The sequence below is a fragment of the Apostichopus japonicus genome, chromosome 13 (assembly GCF_037975245.1).
Source record: "Apostichopus japonicus isolate 1M-3 chromosome 13, ASM3797524v1, whole genome shotgun sequence".
Classification (NCBI taxonomy): Eukaryota; Metazoa; Echinodermata; class Holothuroidea; order Aspidochirotida; family Stichopodidae; genus Apostichopus; species Apostichopus japonicus.
In genome coordinates this window covers 15,684,633-15,704,007 of record NC_092573.1, presented here as the reverse complement: position 1 = coordinate 15,704,007, position 19,375 = coordinate 15,684,633, and the positions used below count along the sequence as shown (strand labels likewise).

At 35.9% G+C, this 19,375-nt stretch overlaps 1 protein-coding gene across 4 annotated transcripts in view; it reads left to right on the top strand.

Moving 5' to 3' along the window:
* Positions 1–19,375, top strand: part of LOC139979182 (ADAMTS-like protein 1) — a 76,155-nt gene that overhangs the window by 22,111 nt on the left and 34,669 nt on the right. For 3 of the 4 annotated variants that reach the window (XM_071989916.1, XM_071989912.1, XM_071989917.1), the window contains exons 3-7: positions 6,252–6,404; positions 6,859–7,098; positions 13,441–13,564; positions 14,494–14,735; positions 15,197–15,323. In XM_071989916.1, coding sequence (XP_071846017.1) covers positions 6,252–6,404; positions 6,859–7,098; positions 13,441–13,564; positions 14,494–14,735; positions 15,197–15,323 — 886 coding nt within the window. Of the gene's footprint in view, positions 1–2,678; positions 3,236–6,251; positions 6,405–6,858; positions 7,099–13,440; positions 13,565–14,493; positions 14,736–15,196; positions 15,324–19,375 lie in introns of those variants that run through there. The other variant, XM_071989915.1, reaches the window with a different exon arrangement.

Here is a 19,375-nt window from a genome sequence, read left to right as displayed (position 1 = left end):
CTCCAGAAGCTACTTAAAAATTCATTGCTTGCTTTTAACTTTGACGAAAATTTCTAGACTTTTCAAGAGGTTTCTGTTAAACTGTACAACTTTAAGGCAGTTGCAATGTGTTATGTCAATGCAGGAAACTTTGTTTTTTTTTATATGGAAGTACATTAAACTTCAAAAGTACCTACACTTGCCAAAATCAGGTCACCCTTTCCCAACAACCTGTCCATAATATGAATACTCAATTGAGTATAACTGTATGACTGATCTGTACTGCACTGTAATTGGCAAATCAATAACTTATATATGCGTACATGTAGGTAAAGTTATAAACTTTGTTGCCCTCTCTTTCATTGGTTCCATACTTACTAAGATGATTAGGTCAAGAGTCAAGCCATCAAACTAATTACTAGAGCTACTAACAAACAGTACACATAATTATGTTTGGCTCTCATGCATGTAGCAGCTTTAGTGTTTGCTCTTTTGTTGCTCCCTACTAAGTGATTATCAATTTTTAAATAGATAATATCATTTCATACATTGTGCATGATAATGATGAATTGCATTTAAAGAAGCTTGTCTGCAGGTTCATTGACCTTATAATGTACAGTACATTACCATAACATTGTTCATGGTACTGTATATATTGCATGGTGCAGGTTCACTGACCTTATTTAATATTGATGTAAATAACTGTTCATCAGAGTACCATTTATATTGACACCAACCATGGATGTCCTAACATTGTTCATGGTACTATATATATTGCTTGCAAAAGCTTGAGTGCAGGTTCACTGACCTTCTTTAATATTGATGTTAATAGCTGTTCATCAGAGAACCATTGATGTTGACACCAACCATGGATATTCTAGAATGTTCTTCACATGTACAGTACAACCATTTGTAATATGTTTACATTGAAGACACTGTCAATACTTTGCAACTTGATGATAATGCTAATATGTTTACCAAGTTCTGGTAGCTTGTCAGTCAGAAATAAGGACCCAGTCAATAAATCAGTGTGTGCCAATCTCTGTACTTAACCTATGATAACTGCTATTGTCACTCAAGTTAACTGTACTGTATTGTAGATTTTGATTGTTAATGGTTCACTGTGTCCCTTTTGAACCCGCTTAACCTCCTATAAGATTGTCAATCAACGTTTGCCTGACAGACCCAGCTTTTCTTCAGAACAGACATTCATCTGGCATGGTTCTTTTCTTTCTGTTGGCTGCATTCATTGCAGGGAGTTTTGAGTGATTTAGCATACATACATTTATTTGGATTTTAAAAAAAAAAGTTGTTAATGGCCATCTGAATTGAGGACCGATTATGATAGCGCCCTCTGTAGAAATGCTGAAGATCCCGGCCATTGAACAATTTTGTAAGATCAATCTTCAAGTTTAAGCTGTACTGTATTTAAGTACAGTTGTGTATAGTATTTTGTTCTTTTTGGCATGTATTCTGAACAAAGCCATTCACTTTTGCATAGCTCCACAATAACTCACTAGATGGCTCTTCCATACAAATGGTAAAGATTTTTGTGTTTCTCTTAGATACAAATTTATAAACCTCAACAGAAACACTCCAGATCTTCTCACTTGTGATGTGACTTTCCTCATACTCTGTGACTGGCATAACTTTCAGACAAATCTTTGGATGCCAGTTCAGAGGGTAACTATAACTATAGGGTAATTATAAAGAGAACAAAGCTTTCAGAATATAATTAACTGTACAGTACTGTAGTTCAAGTTTCAAAAGTCTGAAGAATAAGCTGTTAGTGTGGGTCAACAACAAGGTCATCATTACTTAAACAAACCAAATACCAGTTTTTTTTTCTTCTAGAATTAAAAACTTTGTTTTCTCTTTGTCTCATTGTCAGTGTTAGAAAGGTCCACCAGATACTCATAGCTAGTACAGTAACTAAGTGTTCATGTTCCACAGCCGTGCATCAGTAACTACTGCGCTGTGTTCGTAACACGGTAATATGTGTTACTGCAAGTGTTTTCTTACTGCCAATTTAAAATTTTTAAAATTTAAAATTTAATAAAAAAAAAAAAAAAAAAAAAAAAAAAAATTAAAATTACTGCAAATTTTCACCTGTCGGATTCGTAGTTCAACGTGTAACAGCTTTGCAGTAATTACTGTGCCACCTGTAACACATGTTACCGTGTTGCGAACACGTACAGCGCAGTAGTTACTGATGCACGGTTTATGAACATGAACAGTAGTTACTGTACTAGTTATGAGTATCGGGTCAAAGGTCCCAAGTAACAGTTATTTCTCTCTTTATTGTATTGGATATCACCTCCGACCAAATAAGTAATATTAACAATTATTTCAGACAGGAAACTTTATTGATCTTCCTTTAAACAACTTGCCATTTAATAGTTTCCTTGAAATAAACTATACCAGGCCTTAAGTCTACTTGCAATTATTTCTCATAGTGCACATGTTATGTAGACTATCCACTTACAAAAGAGAAAAAGTTATATTTTATTACATCATATCATATATCATAAACAAGATGAATATTCCAGTTTACATTAAATGTTCACATTGAGTCATCCTGAATAATTTCCTTCAGATATTTACGTTCAGTAACTATATCATTGTGACTTCACACCCACTCAGTCAGAATTGTCTCAAAGCCTTTGAAACTTTTTCCAATGAGAGAAGTAAGAAAAGCTTCCTTTAAAATATACCACAGGAGTAAATTCCTGTTATTGAAATGCTCCTGAAGGGAATTCTCCCACACCAAGATTTCTTACCTAGCCATACAACAATAGATGGTACAGGCTGTAAGACACTTCTTGGATGTTACAAGATCCTTTGAAAAGAAATATTGCATTCTTGCTGCTGGGAGTAGATTGGTCTATGACTGGAGTTGACCTACAAAAAAATGCAAGAGGAAGGAAGTGAAGCATGAGGGTGAAAAGAAAGTTGAAGGAACACTGTCAACTGTCACTTGGGATTAATTCTAGCGGTCAGAACAGATTCTTAACTTGGAGGAGTCAGAACAGATTCTTAACTCGGAGGAGCCAGTCGCAACTGTTTGCAATCTCGACTTCATGGATTAAATTCAGTACTATTCATTTATATTACAAAGAGATTTTGAAGAGGACATTTCATTCAGGGATGAATAATTAAAATTCAGGCAACAGCAATGGTACGAAGGGTATTCCTCTTGTCTTTTGGGATATTTTTCACCCTCTTTTTAAAGTCCAGAGGGAGTGGAAGTGATCAGGTAAGTCAGAGTATATTGTGCATGTTACAAGGAAAGTCTAGATCATCAAAAAGTTCAATATGTTTACAGTATATATGTGCATATGCAATTAGTACAATTTATAAGTTGAAACTATTCTTACCTAAACTCTCTTTGCTGACATTATATAATGCACTTGTTTCGCCTCATTGAAACTACAACATATCCTCTTGTGGGGTAATGCCCACATGTCAACACTTGATAGCTTATACAAGATCCAGAAGTTGACTGTTACAGTAGAAATATTTGTAATACATGTTTCATATATCTCACATTCTGCGCAGGCATGGAGCCGGGAGGGGGGGGCAAAGGGGGCGACGGCCCCCCCTTCAGCATATTTTTGTTATATTTTTTATCTGGGAGGCATTTTCGGCAAAAATTTTCTTGTACGCTTCGCGCCAACCCATGGTGGTGCTATGCATAGATAGTTTGGCTACAGGCTTTGCGCCTCCCTTGGCAAATTCCTCACTATGCGCCCCTTTCCAAAAACCTAAACTTGCTTACCCTATATGAGCTCTATAAATATAACTTTTAATTTTTCTCTTTAAGTTTCATAACGGGTTACTTCCAGATACGTTTTATATTTGGTTTCATTATAACAACAGATTTCATTCAATACACTCGTTCTTATGATATGCTACAAACACAGGTATGTCAAGGACTCACATGTATCATTCTCAGGTAAGATGTTCTGGTGTCGCTCATTGGAATTCTCTAAGTGAAAATATGTAGCAAATCAATTTCATCTTAAGAAAGACATCTCTTACATCTGTTCAACGAAATGATTTTCAGATAGTTCTGCCTTAAATATGAGCATTGCATTAATGTTTCCTTTCCCAGTTCTGATAAACCCCTTAGTGTTATGTTTTTTCTATGTGTTTTCTCTATATAAAATTTAATTTCCTTATGTTACTTTGTAAGGGACCAGAAAGGTTATCTTACTTCTGGACCCGCTGCCTGATCGCTATACCTATGTATTAAAAAATGTATATCATTGTGATTTAATATCAGAATTAAATGAAAAGAAATCTGGTGTGCTACTTTAATCCCTGTCTTAGCAATTAGCATTGACAGACTAGTAACGTACCTGTGTAATGAGATGACCACATTGGTGTGACCTCAGAATCTGTTTCCATAATTTGAGCCAACAAATTGTTTCAAGTACTTCCTTCTCGATTAAACACCGAATATTTTCAATTGCAAATTCAGTTTGAATAACTATTGGCTAGTGTATTGGTTATTTTCCAAATCAGGTTAAAGGTTTCCTTGGAAATGATTTTCACATCAGAAAAATATATTGTTCATGTTCCCAGACCAACTCTCAATGATGCATAAATTAACAGAATAACAAGTTACATGATTTCCAGGAGAATGTAAATTATTTTTAAGGTCGATGCAATTCTATGTACAGTATGACTACAATTGCACCATTACATGGTTGTTGAGCTAGATTGTGATTCCCAAAGCACCCAGAACAAATTCTTAAAAAAAATCAACTCGACTACATGTTTACAGGGACGTCGCTAGAGGGGGAGTGTGGGGTGTCTCACTCCCCCAAACTTGGTAAAACTGACGATTGTTAGAAAATTGGAATGCGACAGTCGGAATTTCCGACTGTCGCACTTTAGTTAATCTAAGCCTATTCATTTATTCCTGTGATTGTGCATGACCTAAAAATTAAAAAATTTTGGTCAAAATTGATCTTTAATCAGTCATATTTACCACGTTCTCCTTGCCACTATGAGAAATTGTATCTCGCAATTCTTATACTCCACAGTACAAAACTTCATATGATTTTTAATACTAAAAAAAAGATGCCTTATAGAACTACAGTCATAGGTGTAGGAGCCCATTTTGATTTGGGGGGCGGGGGGCTGTAACGAACTTGCGAGTGCTCTGCGCGCGTTCCACATGTTAATGTGCATATCATATAGGCATGCATCAGTGTTTTCATCGCAATAACATACAATCATTTCCCTTGTTATTACCCTTCCATATTGGTTATAATTATTGGGGAAGTTGTTACAATATTAATGGTAATAATAATATAAGTTTAACCACTGAAAAACACATTGCAAATTATCTTTCTTTCAGTAGGTGCCCGAAAAGTTATCAGCACATTGCTCGAATTTTCACAAAAATATTTGGTTGGGGTGGGGGGCTAATAAGTTTGTGAAATGAGTGCCAGTGGGTACAAATGTATCGAAAAAAAGTTTGGAACAAAAGTGTACTCGCGAAAGATTGTGTGTCTGACTGACACTGACCGTAGCGCGAGGGTGGGGGGGTACAAGGCAGCAGTCGGAATTTTCTGGCTTCAGAACCCATCCAGTTGGATTTTCAGCCACTACACCCCCCCAATCATCAGGCCTTAGCTACATCCCTGCATGGTTCCCTTGTGGTTACTACTTTTCACAAGAGTCATTCAATTTATACTTTTTAATAACAATGTTTTTCACAATGTCTAAGTAATGTCTCTTTTATGTCCAAGAAATGACAGTTATTATCAGCCTTGGAAGTGACTGACCAGACTTAAGCCCCATTTTTTACATTATTAATTTAAATGATAAGTACTCCAAAAATAAAATAATTTGTGTGTACTCATTAACTGATAGCCTTCTACTTGTACTTGTACACATGTTGTTGTACTTTTATTTTAAGTCTGGTTTATACTTGCTTTATCTATTTACAACAACAACTGATCAACATCATTATAAACATTGCTTTAAAAGATCATCCAGTCATTTCACGACATTTATTTGTTAAGGTCCCTCTCTTGAAAACTAAGCAAGATATGCTACTGTTCAAGTACTTTCTTGTTTATATAACTGTATATAATACCATCTAACATGATCATTAACTGTAGACTTAAAGCCTCGTCTGCCAAAAACAATCCCTGAACAATTTCATCAAATGAGAAGATAAATATTGGTTTTAGACAGGTGGTAAATCTATTGTTCAAATTGCTACATTTCGGGCTGTTTTCTTTCCATCCCTACAGGAGAGTTATGATGATAGCTACTCATGGTCTCAGTGGAGTGGATGGAGTGATTGTACTGGAAACTGTAGTGGAGGTATTTCAAGAAGAAATAGAGAATGTCTGTTTGGTGTATGTAGAGGTCCACCAGTGCAGTACAGAACATGTAATATAGAGGTAGGTAATACTAAGCTTTAGAAGCAAGGGTGAAATAAACAGGGACCAGGTTCCTGTGGAGCATTTGTTAATGCTTTGTAGTACCCAATCACTCTTTCGGACACAATTGTATTGAGGGCAGTATTACCTTCTAAATGAGGGCAGTATTACCTTCTAAGTGCAGTCTTTATTTTTTGATAGTAAAGATAAGTTTTGGCTAGCGTTACCTGAATAAAGTTCCAATTTCCTGCATGGGGCACCTCACCCGGACAGATTTTATTGACAAATTATGATGTCATTTACAAAACCTTTACCTTCTTTTATTTAAAGCTGCCTTTTGTGTTGATTTGTCATAATTTGTCTCAACGTAATTGAAACCTATTTTCATTCATTGTAGGCCATGCCCAGAGGGCACCAAAGATTTTAGAGCCCTCAGACAGTGTGATGGTATGTTTCAATATCTTTCTCATTACAGCCATGTCCAGAGGGCACCAAAGATTTTAGAGAGAGACAGTGCGAGATCTTTAATGATGTGCAATATGATGACCAGGTGTATAACTGGACGCCAGTGAGCCCACTCCCAGCTGCGGATGAGTGTGCCTTGATATGTAAGGGTCGGGATCAAAATGTCACCAGGAGATTGAGCCCTACAGTGCTAGATGGAACACCATGTAGATCAGGATCAAGGGATATGTGTCTAAATGGAAAGTGCATCGTGAGTAATCCTGCATCTCTCTTTCTCTCTATTTTAAAGTCTGTTGAAAATTTACTAAAACAATCTTCTCTCATTCTCTCTATTTTAAAGTCTGTTGAAATTTACTAAAACAATCTTTACTTGTCCAGCTCCTATTCTGCTTTTCTGTCCTTTATTGTGTGTATAATATCTGTCCCAAACTAGCAATTGGACTCTAGAACTTGTAACTGAATCCTCCTATCTTGGTTGATTTCTTTTAGTAAACCATCTGTTTAAAGAATTTATGATCAACTTTTACAATTTCCTATCAGTCCCTGCCAATTATATGGGGGTTCATGTTATTTATATTTCTTGTGGATTGTTATTTTATAATATTATTCTTCAACTCTTAAATAGAAACCAAAGGGCTATCCCACAGGGATTCAGCTGGAATTTCCTTTCTCAATCAGTCTCCTCTGTGACCCCTACAGGTTGTATCTTAGAAATATGACAAAACCATAAACAATATTTCCACAGTTTAAGTCAAAGTGTTGAGTAAAGCATTGAAAACAATTTATGACTCAATCTGCAGGTCTGTTTTTGTTCTACTTTTTATTCTCTTTTGAAATCGTAAATCACAACTGTTTTGCAATATTACCAGTGGATTTGAGTATTATGGTTGTAGTTCGGTCATCATTTGACTTCCAAAGCTGCTTTTTTCTGTCAAACTTGGCGGTGAGCCTTACTGTTTTTTTGGTCTATCAGATGATGTCTTCTTCTTTACTGAAGTGACTTTTAAAATGTTGTTTAAAGTATCTACGTAGAGGGTAATTGATCCTGTTTTTAAAATATTTTCAGTTCACTATGTTCCATAAATCATCACAATAACAACAGGATGCTGCATTTCTTGGAAAATGGTGTGAGGTCATATTTTAGAAATTTAAACTAAATCAAATGACTTTTTCTGTTGAATGAATTTCTTTTGAAAATGTGGTTTGTTTGATTGAAAAATTCCTTAAAGCTGCATTTAATTGTGACATGTTTGCATAAAATTGCTAATTAAGCAATGTAAGACAATTAACAGTATATTTTGCAAACCAAAAGTTTCTTACAAGACAGTTACAGCGCATATACAGGACCATGATATCATACTTGGGCTAGGCATTGCTGCCTTAAGGCTAGTGTTCCTGGAGGTCCCGGTTATTTATAGATTAGTTGGAAAGTCCGTAGAAACTGCATCAATCAACCCTTATTATTAAATGGTGATGTCTGTTGTGTAACTATGGACCAATCCATGCTTCCATTCAAATTTTGTTGGACTGTTCCAATAAATTTGACACTGGGTGTGGTGTACAGTACATATGAGCTGCCCAATCGTACAAAGGTCAAGTTTTGTATTGTAAGCATGGAAGTATGCAATACGAGAGACTCTTTAGGCTATACAGTGCAGTGTGCACATGTAAAAGTAAACAAACTTAGTTGATCAAAACTTTCTCAGATGGGAATGATAACAAATTTTCTCAAAGTTTTATACTTAAATGCATCAAGATAGAAATATCATTAATGATGAAATTACAAACAAATACATATGAATTTTTCCCTCCCAATCATTGCTTCGAATAAAAGTGTAACTAAAACTGGAGAATGATGATAGTCATTGTTACAAATTTCCAGACTGGGTAGCATCGGCTTGGACTGGCTTAGTAAGTTTGTTAGTCTATCCTCTGGGTTCTAGGGTACCCGTTCCCATCACTAAAAGAACTGAATCTAACAATGTACAGTTTCTGGAAACAGATGTTGCTCTTTGGTATGTTAAAACCACTTCGATATTTTGTGGATTGTGTTTTACCAAAGCAGCAAAATGTGTACACTACAGTCATTTGAATCTATGAGAGAGGTAATTTAAATTATTCCCTCAATTGTACCAAATTTACATTAATCCAAGTATGATTTTTTTTGATCAGCCTAAGACACTTTCTCTTTCAACTGAATAATATATGCTTTACTTAAAAAGGTAAACTATTGAATTGCTTTTTTATACTAGGCTACATAAAAATATGCCCTTTCATGCAGGCAGCTTTTACACTGTTGTAAAATCAAATGGCAAAAAAATGATCATTCAAATATATCCATTGATGTATTCTTCACACTGCCTACCCTGCTGAGACAATGTTTGATAAATAGAAAAGCTGACCCATACATACTGTACATCTTTGTGAAAAAATTGTGATATAAGAACTGACGAAAGAATTGATGGAGAGTTTACATGTAGTGGATGTAAACAACATGAAAGACAGATTCTTCTCCTCAAAATATTTCAGGAGGGGGCAAGTGATGATTCAAAGGGACCACCTGCTCATATTTCAGGAGGGGGCAACTGTTGATTCAAATGGACCACCTGCTCATATTTCAGGAGGGGGCAACTGTTGATTCAAATGGACCACCTGCTCATATTTCAGGAGGGGGCAACTGTTGATTCAAAGGGACCACCTGCTCATATTTCAGGAGGGGGCAACTGTTGATTCAAATGTGTAAATTTTTTTGTCAGGTATGCACATCTATAGGGTTGGAGTACTTACTGTACCAGTTTGTGGAGTGAAGATTAAATTTGAACAGCTGTTTCTTGCAAGTTGAATTTCCTGTCCTTTCCTAATGTTCTACCTTAGAAAAGGTCTTGTTACCCTAGTTACAGCTCTGCATGTGTTATTTACATCTCTGATATACTTTGGTAATTGTTTCCACGGAGACCCACAGGAAATATTGGATGCTGATGTTGTGCAACATTTTCATAACCATAAGTCATTTTTATCCTAAGAAAAATGCTTATAACAACTTGCTGCATTGCGATATCATACTGAGAATGCTTAGTATTTTGTAGTTCCCTAGGGTGAAGACAGTATTAGAGTAAATTATGGGGCCAACGTTAAAATTCCACATTATTAGTAAAAGTATGCATCCTGCTGATAGGGTTCCATTCACTTTAAAAGTTTGGAGATATTTCAAGGTTACTTTGACATTTTTTTTTATAAATCTCTTGCAAAAATAAAAAATGGCTTTAGCCAGTGTTTGGCCCATATTAACAAACTTGCAGAAATTACCAAAAAGAAAACTTTGACACAAATTAGAAAAATGGACAAATGAATGTAGAAATCATTAAATTCAAACACAGAAAAGATGATAAGAGATTTTCAACCATATGTCACCTGCTTGTTACCATCTATCTCCCTTCTGCAGTTAGTTTCCTGTATGCCTATGTTAACAATGGTTTAACAATGGTTGTGCCATAAAGCAGAAATTAATTGCCAAAAGTGATTGAAACCACACGGTATGGCTTGATTTACACCACAAGGTCCACCTTCCTTCAGAAGGACTTCAGTTAAGACATCAGACATGAGTTAAACCTAAATGATGAAATAACATGACTTGATATAAACACAACATTACTGCATGCTACAAGAATATTTGGGGCAGCACGTAACAGGGTGATAAATTCTTATGTATTAGAGAACGGAAGTACAGTATGTTCACCATCAATCATACCTTTAGCGGATGACTAAAGTTATGAAATTGATTTCTCGGTAACCTCAAGAATCGACTAACCTTGAATCATCCTACAGTACCTTCAAATGCATAAATATGCCTGTAAAGAAATTGTGTGTAATGCCCTGAAGTGAACTTGCCATTGCAGGCATTGACTTTGAACAATGAAAGTCAATGTGGCTTTGTGCTCTGAATTGTACCCCTGTTGGTGTTTAAGACTAATCAGACAACAACACATTCCTTGCTCTAGGACTAAGCACAGTTTCTGATGAAAGTCTCCCTTTTATGTCATATTTTCTGTTTATCCATCGATAATGATCAGTGTGGTATTTTGTTTTGTTTCATTTAGAGCTGTTGTGTAAGCCTCTCATTTCTGTTGCAAAGTATAGGCATTAAATGCTGTATTGTGAGAGTATATTTGTGGGATTTTGTGGCCATAGGCAGACAAACAAAATTTAACAATGTTTTATTATTGGAGAAGAAATGTGGAATAGTTCACTGGAAAAGAACAACTATTTAATCACAAACTGGTTTAGACAGGATCACAGACTGATCAGTAAATCCATTCTGGGAAATGATCTTACAGAAATGTGGTCCTGATATTGTGAGCAGAACCAGAGAAGATCTTTCTATTTTCATGACTCAGAAGAGATTTTTACCACATGATCTTCAATCTTTGTATGGTATAGTACTTCCTACATCAAAGTTGTCCCCCTTTAAACTAGGCTACAGTGTATATTGGCTGCCACTGCACTGTGCTATTAGGCCTGAATTAGGTTTTGGCCAAGAGAATAAAGCTGGGGATGGTAATTAAGACAGTTGCTCAGTTCTGTTTGGGTTCTATTGAAACCTACTGATGTCATGCTGTATGTCCTTGGAGAAGTTCACACCGTGGGTATGTAAACTGCCATGATGTTGGAACTACACACAGTCTTTAGACAAACAGAAACATTGATACATGATTTGCATTGAAAAGTAATAACAATGATAGAAGAAGGATGGATATATATAAGTAGTGAAAGTATTAGAAATACATCGTTCGAGTTTACATGCCTTGTTTGTAATATGAATAGATATATATTCTATGGTAGTTCCAGTGGTGGATGTGTCTCTCATGAATATGTTTGCAAATAGTTGTAGTGACAACCTTGTTCAAACTGTATTGTCTGTATATAAGCTTTGATCACCATCCGATCAATCTCCATTAAAAACCTTCTATTACAGACTCTTTCACAGCAGATGTAATTTGAAGAGAAGTGCATAAAGTAGGCAGTCTGTGTATAAGCCTAGATCACCATCTGATCAGTCTCCAGTGAAACACTCTATTACCGGCACTATTACAATATATGTAACTTATAAGTGCATGTACAGTAGGCAAGTCTGTGTATTAGCTTTGATCAACATTTTGTAACACCAGCTAGAGGAGACCACATGGCACATACTACATACCATATTAAGTTAAAGCTAGTGGTAACTACTATTGACTAATTACTATACGACATACCATATTAAGTTAGCTAAGGTAACTAGTATTGACTAATTACTATACAAGACGGTCAAGGTCAGATACTTTGGAAAGTGGTGCAAAAGGTCAGGACTCAATGCTGGTTGACTAGTGGGGAGAACAATTATGAGTGAATGAAATATCAAGAGAGATACCTTATCAACAGTTTGTGCCAGGAGTAAGATTATGAAAGTGACTAAGTTGTTTCTGCAGTCTATTTATACATGCTCTGTTATGATGCACCTAGTAAGAAACTAAATACAACAAACAATAAATAACAAGACAGTCATATTATTAGCCCTTCATCATCACCTCAAAGCATATGGTGATAACTCCAGTACATCACTAGTCTAACCCATAAACTTTATTTAGTCTTTTATATATATCTTTTTTATATATTTTTTGTTTGTTATTATTACTGATTCAGGGTCTTTATTCCTGCAAGTCAATCATTTTTGTCCTTTCATCCACTATCCTATTATGTCAGTGGGTGGTTTCTCTTCTACAGTGTCCAAAGGAAGAGAGAGAGAGAGAGAGGAAGAGAAAAGAAAATCTTGCAATGCTTTATATTGCAATAGGTTCTGGTTTTATTGCCCCGGGGTTATGAGCATTGTGACCAAGCTTTTAAACTGCTTTGTGAAGTTACTTACAAGTAAAACAAGTTGGCATGCAGGCGTCACTATGGAATGTTGATAAAAATAAGAAGATGAAAAGAATTGTTAAGTTTTAGTAGAAAGTAAACTTCAGAGATATGAACTGGGTTAACCAATAAAAGCTTGTGCCAGTTCTTCTTGACAAGTTTTACCTACACAGAATCAATGCAAAGCCATGGACATATTTGATTCACTTTGCTCCTCTCTTACCTGTCTCCCACTCCACAATTGCACTTTACTATCTACCTAACTACACGTTTGGAAACGTTTTAGCACTGCGCCCTCGCTCCCTGGGCAACGCCCACTAATTCCACCGTCCGTATCTACCACCCGGAAGTTACTTACACGTATTTTTCCGCAAAATTCTCGCTTGTGATTTATACAACTGTTTTTGAGAATCAATGCTAAGCCATAGACATATATGTTCTGTGCTTTGTTCATGTAATGAATGTGTATATTACATGTGTTTCTTTATATTTGTTAGTACTGTGGAAGTATGAGCCAGTAGTAATACTACCTCTATAAGGGTGAACCACAGAGACCTGCTTCTGTATGAGGGCAGATGGGTTATGTTCAATCATAGAGATCTATGAACACTAAAATTTACATGTCTACATTTTCTTTTCATATTTTCTCTTTTAGTCAATTGTCTTGTTTAATACAGATCTTTACCGATTATTTCCATAGCCTATAGGATGTAACTATGAATTTAACTCGACATCAACTCTAGATCGATGTCTTGTTTGTGGTGGAGATAATTCAACATGCAAAGTACAGAAAGGCAGGAAAATCTCACATTTAGTCGATGTAGGTGAGTCAAGTACTATTATAAAATAGAAATTAGCAAAACTTACAATGTAGAACTGCAACATTCAGGCCTCTTTTCAACAAAGAGAAATTGGTAACAGACTGATATTGGATTATTGTTGGCTCCTAGCCTGATGTTTGATGCTGTAATCATTTTGATAGTTTACAGTATTGGACTGGAACTTGAAGCTGATTAATATTGCTTAATATCACTTTATTAAGAGTAAACTCATAGGCTTAGAATAGCTTTAAGCCAATACTATTTTCTTTGAATGCAGGCATTGACTTTAACACAGTCTGATCGGACCATACTGGAATGTGAATGGAAAAATAAGACATCTAGGAATATTATTTATTACTTTCTGTCCAGCAAAATCCCACCAGAAGCACTGGACTTAGTATTTACAAGTTGTCAAGCAAAACAAAAATTTTAACTTGTGGTACACAAAATTGTCTGTTTAATAAATTAACAACCCACTAGATTAATAGCAAATTTGCACATGTTTTTGTGAATGTCTACATGTAAAAATGTGACATGTGGAATAGTGAGAAGATTTATATCTATCTCTTGCAAGCATGAGAAAATCCAACCCATTATATATTGCGTATAAATCTGCAAAATTTACACAAAACCCGGTGTTGTTTGGGTTATTTCACACAGTTTTTCTGTTCTGGGATTCCAGACCTCTTTCCCAGGGAAAGTCTGTGGTAATGTGTGACAAAGGGTGAAATCTACTGTATGCTTATAGGTTTTTAACAGAACCACAAATTGTCCCACAAACATGCTCCTAGAAAAATCACAGCCTTCCAGACATGAGTTTGACATCAGTGGCTCAGGCTTTTATTAGTGTAGATATATATCAATGTATCCCTTTAATGAAGAAAGAAAAATACTATAAATGTTGGCTAAGCTTGGTTTGTTTTATTCTATAGGCTTAGAGGAGGTGTTGCTATTACAGAAAGGAAGCTTTTCTGTGAAGTTGGTTTTGAAAGGAACCACTAGCCTTCCTGGGATAAAAACAGAAGATGGCCTTGAAGGTATTAATCAGAAGGCAACAGTGACTCCTGGAAGGTACATAATTGGAGGCACAGAGGTGCAGTTTGGTCAGCTAAAGAACAGTGGCAGACTTTCTATAGTTATTCCAGACAAATTGAAACAAAACTTCTGGGTCACAGTAAGTAGTATTGTATTTGTATTATGTAATTTGTACGCATACATTAAACTGCATTTTTTCTGCAAACTAGAGTATTTTGAGTTTAAAGTGGCTTGTTTGAGTTGGTCATAGGTCATGTCAATGTCATTGCATCCAAGTTGTCTTTGACAAATATGAGATATATGTTGCAAAAATTGAAATTTGAGATCACAATGTTTTTTTTCCTCTAAGTATTTCCTGTTGCACTTGAGGAGCTGACCTAATGCGTTTGTTTTGGAAGACTAGGTTTACTTCAGTCACTTCAATTCTTGTGCCTCTGATATGTGAAATATCATTTCTCAAAACTTAATTTAAGAAATGGATGCATCCTACACCGATAGTTTTAATTGTCAATGGAGAGGGGGGGGGGAGGGGGAGGGGGTTAATATTGAGTAAACACAGAAAAGATGTAATATATTTATTGTAACCCTTCTTCATGATAGATGCTGAGGACTAAATCATTTACAGATGGTGACATTCAAGACAAAATTGTATACCAGTACATAGCACCTGTGAATTATGCCTGGGGGGAGTCAGAATGGTCCACATGCACTAAGTCTTGTGCTGCTGGTAAGATGATTAAGGACTTGCTTTTGTTTTATTGAGAGAGAATCTTGCATTTGAAAGAAATGCTTTATTAAATGACTACTACAGTAGCTATTATCATACCAATACACTATAGTAACTTCTACCTCGCTGTACATATCAACTTGTGTGGTTCGGTACAGTACAGTAGCTCCATTTTTCCTATTAAGTTAAGCTAGAACTGTAACAGTAGGGGCCATATCTCAGGAAATTATAGACAACTAGCTCTACATTTATGCTTTAATATTATCTCCTCTTAAAAGTTGATAGTATTGGCCTGAAATATGCTAGAAAGCCTCAAATAATGGTCTCTCATGCTCCAACTTCAACACCCATTTTACTGCCACCCCTCTCAGCAACCTCTATCACTGAGTCATTTAATATTCTAATTTAAATGTTTATTGTTAAATAATTTGAAACTTCAGGGAAATTTAAGTTGGGCTGACAGTACTAACCTTTATTTTGATAGAGGAACATGATATAGCATCCATTTGAGAGCATTGCTTCAAATGTATTGTACACTGAGTCTGTGGCTAGAATTTTGTTTAAATTACACTACTTTCTTTTTAAATCTATTTGTAAATTTTAATCATAGATAATTAATATTCAGTGGAAATATGATGGAAATAGGTCATCATTTTCCACAGCTGAATGTTTATTACATGGATTTGAAAAAACTTGTCTCCATATAGAAAAAAAAAAACCTTGCATAGATAGTTGCAAAGTGACAGTCAATAGAGCATTGCAGTAACTGGCCACTCGTCAGTACAATATTGCAGTTACTGGCCTCTCGTCAATACAGCATTGCAGTTACTGCACTTTCATACTGTTATTGTGCTATCAGAACTAACAAGCTTTCTTGGAAGGCAGTTTCACTTGCTAACATAATTTCTTGTCAATACAGCATTGCAGTTACTGGCCTTTTGTCTGTACAGTATTGCAGTTACTGGCCTCTGGTCTGTACAGTATTGCATTTACTGGCCTTTTGTCAGATACAGTACAGCATTGCAGTTACTGGCCTCTCGTCAATACAGCATTGCAGTTACTGCACTTTCATACTGTAATTGTGCTATCAGAACTAACATGCTTTCTTGGAAGGTGATTTCCCTTGCTAACATAATCTCTTGTCAATACAGCATTGCAGTTACTGGCCTCTCGTGAATACAGCATTGCAGTTACTGCACTTTCATACTGTTATTGTGCTATCAGAACTAACAAGCTTTCTTGGAAGGCGGTTTCCCTTGCTAACATAATCTCTTGTCAATACAGCATTGCAGTTACTGGCCTCTCGTCAATACAGCATTGCAGTTACTGGACTTTCGTCAGTACCATATTGCAGTTACTTGCCTTTGCTATCAGAACTAACAAACTTTCTTGAAGGATGTTTCACTTGCTAAACAGGAAGTAGCTGCAATTTTGAAATTGACCCCACTTGGGTGTTCTTGAGCATGGACTATTACGGGCAGTGCTCATTGCTAGGAGGTATTTCTCATACGCGTCTTTAGAGCTCCTCTTTGTTATATATATATATGTAGTGCCACATCGTTAATTGTGATGATTGATCACTGGAATGTATTCTATCTTTCGCTGCTCTTACCCCTTGCTACGATACAAGTATTATGACACAACTAAAAATGATCATTCTACAAATATAAATTGTCCGAAATTATCCTCACAGCAGGCTACTACTATGTCTCCTTGTGAGAGCCCAACTGTGGACACTTTAGCAAGCAATGAAACCCAATTTGATGTGGTTACCTCACACCTTCTTTAAAGGAACCTAGTTTGTTATATTTGGCTTTGAATATGGTTTGCTCGTCTTGTTGTACACGTGAGTGCCAAGTTTAATAACGCTTGATGTCTAGATCACGTTTTTTGATTTGCAGTGAAATTGTTCTTTGTAAAGATAGGATTTAACAAAATAACAAGCAAAGAAGTTCATGCTAAAACCTGTGACTTTGGTTGTCAACAGCACAGAGCTACAAAAACAAGCAGTCAGTGTGTGATATGGCAGGGATGAGTCAGGCATTGTAGACGTTTGCATGGATTAAAGCACTACTAGCTCTTAAAGACATGCCGTTTCGTCCTTTTACCCTGAGTATTCTGTAAAGACTGGCAACAATGACCTCTTTTCAGTTACGCATTAAAGAACAATTCATGGTCAATTATTACTAAACAACTAAGTGCTATTATATTTGGCATAATCTTCCTTGACATATTTGGTCAGCTAGCACTCTCAGGAATTTCCAAAAGAAATTGAAATCCTATCTTGTAAATAGTGCTTTAAGACTTGTTCAGAACTGTTTTACGTTCTGTGTTTTTCCCATGTTTTTCTTGTTTAGATTTTTTGTCAAAGTTTTATCTTTCAAATTCTTTTTTGTCTTGTGGTCACTATAGCTTGATAAAACAAAGTGTTTTCTTTTCTAGTGTCACATCATTTGTACCTTTCTTAATTTTGTATACCAGACACTTATAGTGACTTTTGTGTACCTATGAGAAAATAAAATTTGAATTTGAATCTAAAATCAGCAAAAATTCACCAGTCAACTTGAACAGTAATTATAACAAAGACACCAGAGAGAACTTCACAACCAAAATGTACAATTTCATTAACAACAACTACTGTGACTTGCTTTCATGTTAAGCCTTGGCAAGTATGGTCCAACACAATTTTCACAAATTCATATAATGGTTAAATATCTTAAAAGTTTACACAATTAAAATAGTTTGTCTACAAACCATATATCCTATTGATGTCATTTTATCAAGTCAAGAGTATTTATTTCGTTCCCCGCTTACCTGTCTCCCCACAACATTAGCACCTCATTCTACCGTGTCTAGTATGCCCTGGTAATCTTTTAACACTGTGCACCCTCAGTGACCGGTCCTATCCGGTCAATGCCCTTCCTTCTCATTCTACCATCCAAAGTGTTTACTCATGCGTTTTCGTAGTGGATTCAAATCTTTTGAAAACTGCCCGGATTACATTGGATTATTACCAGTAAGTTTTATAATATCTGCCACAAATCTTTAAATTTAAAAATGTTGTCAAACTCCATTAAAAATTATTCTTTTGAAGTTGGTTATTGGCAGAAATATTATAAACATGAGAGTGAATCCTGTACTTGACTATTGCATTTCAGCTTACAAACTTTGGCCCAGGTTTTATTTCTTTCCTGCATGAAAATGTTAAACTCAACGAACGGTGCAAAAACAACATCTGAAAATAATCTCATTAAAACAATAAGTACATATGTATGTTCTTCCTGGAATATCAAGTATCCTTTGCAGCAATTTAGACCCTACAATTGAGATCAACATATTTGAATGATAGGAAAGAACCTGACTTATTTTTACCTATAGATAAGGGGGAGGTGCTCTGTGTTATTAGATACCACAGGAGCTAAGAATGCCTCCGGGCTGAGGCCACAGGTGTATGGTGAGCTGGGAATGATGCCAATTTGTAAGAAATGAACTGGACAGCTTTTAATATTTCCTGCTTTTCAGCATACTACTTTAATAGCATGAAAACTATGTATGTCTTGAAGCAGCAAGAAGCAACTGTTTTGATGTCTATGAGATCTCAAGATTTGATCCCACACAACCAATCAGATATAAACAGTTTTGATAAGTGCTGTTGTGCAATTGGCTAGTTTTGTTGATCATTTAAAGCAGACCCCAATTGGGGACATCAGCAAGGGGTCTGAAATACAAGCTATTTTGAAGTAACCACACAACTCACTTCTGGCATTACATGGAGAGGAGGGGGGGGGGAGGGTTTGTAGAGTAGGTCATCTTCTTTTGTTGGTACTGGCATGTAGAAAATATATTACAGAGTGTCTTACTGGCAACTGTGAACATATGTACAAATAAGTGCAGTGAGTAACATATGAAAATACCTATAACATGATGATAATGTGTGCTTTAAATTGAAATTGCTAACTAACATAAAAATTTAAGTCACTGCGCTTTATTGCAAGATGACCCCAAGTGGTGTATCCAGGAATCCCATCAACGAAGGGAGGGGGGTGGGGGGG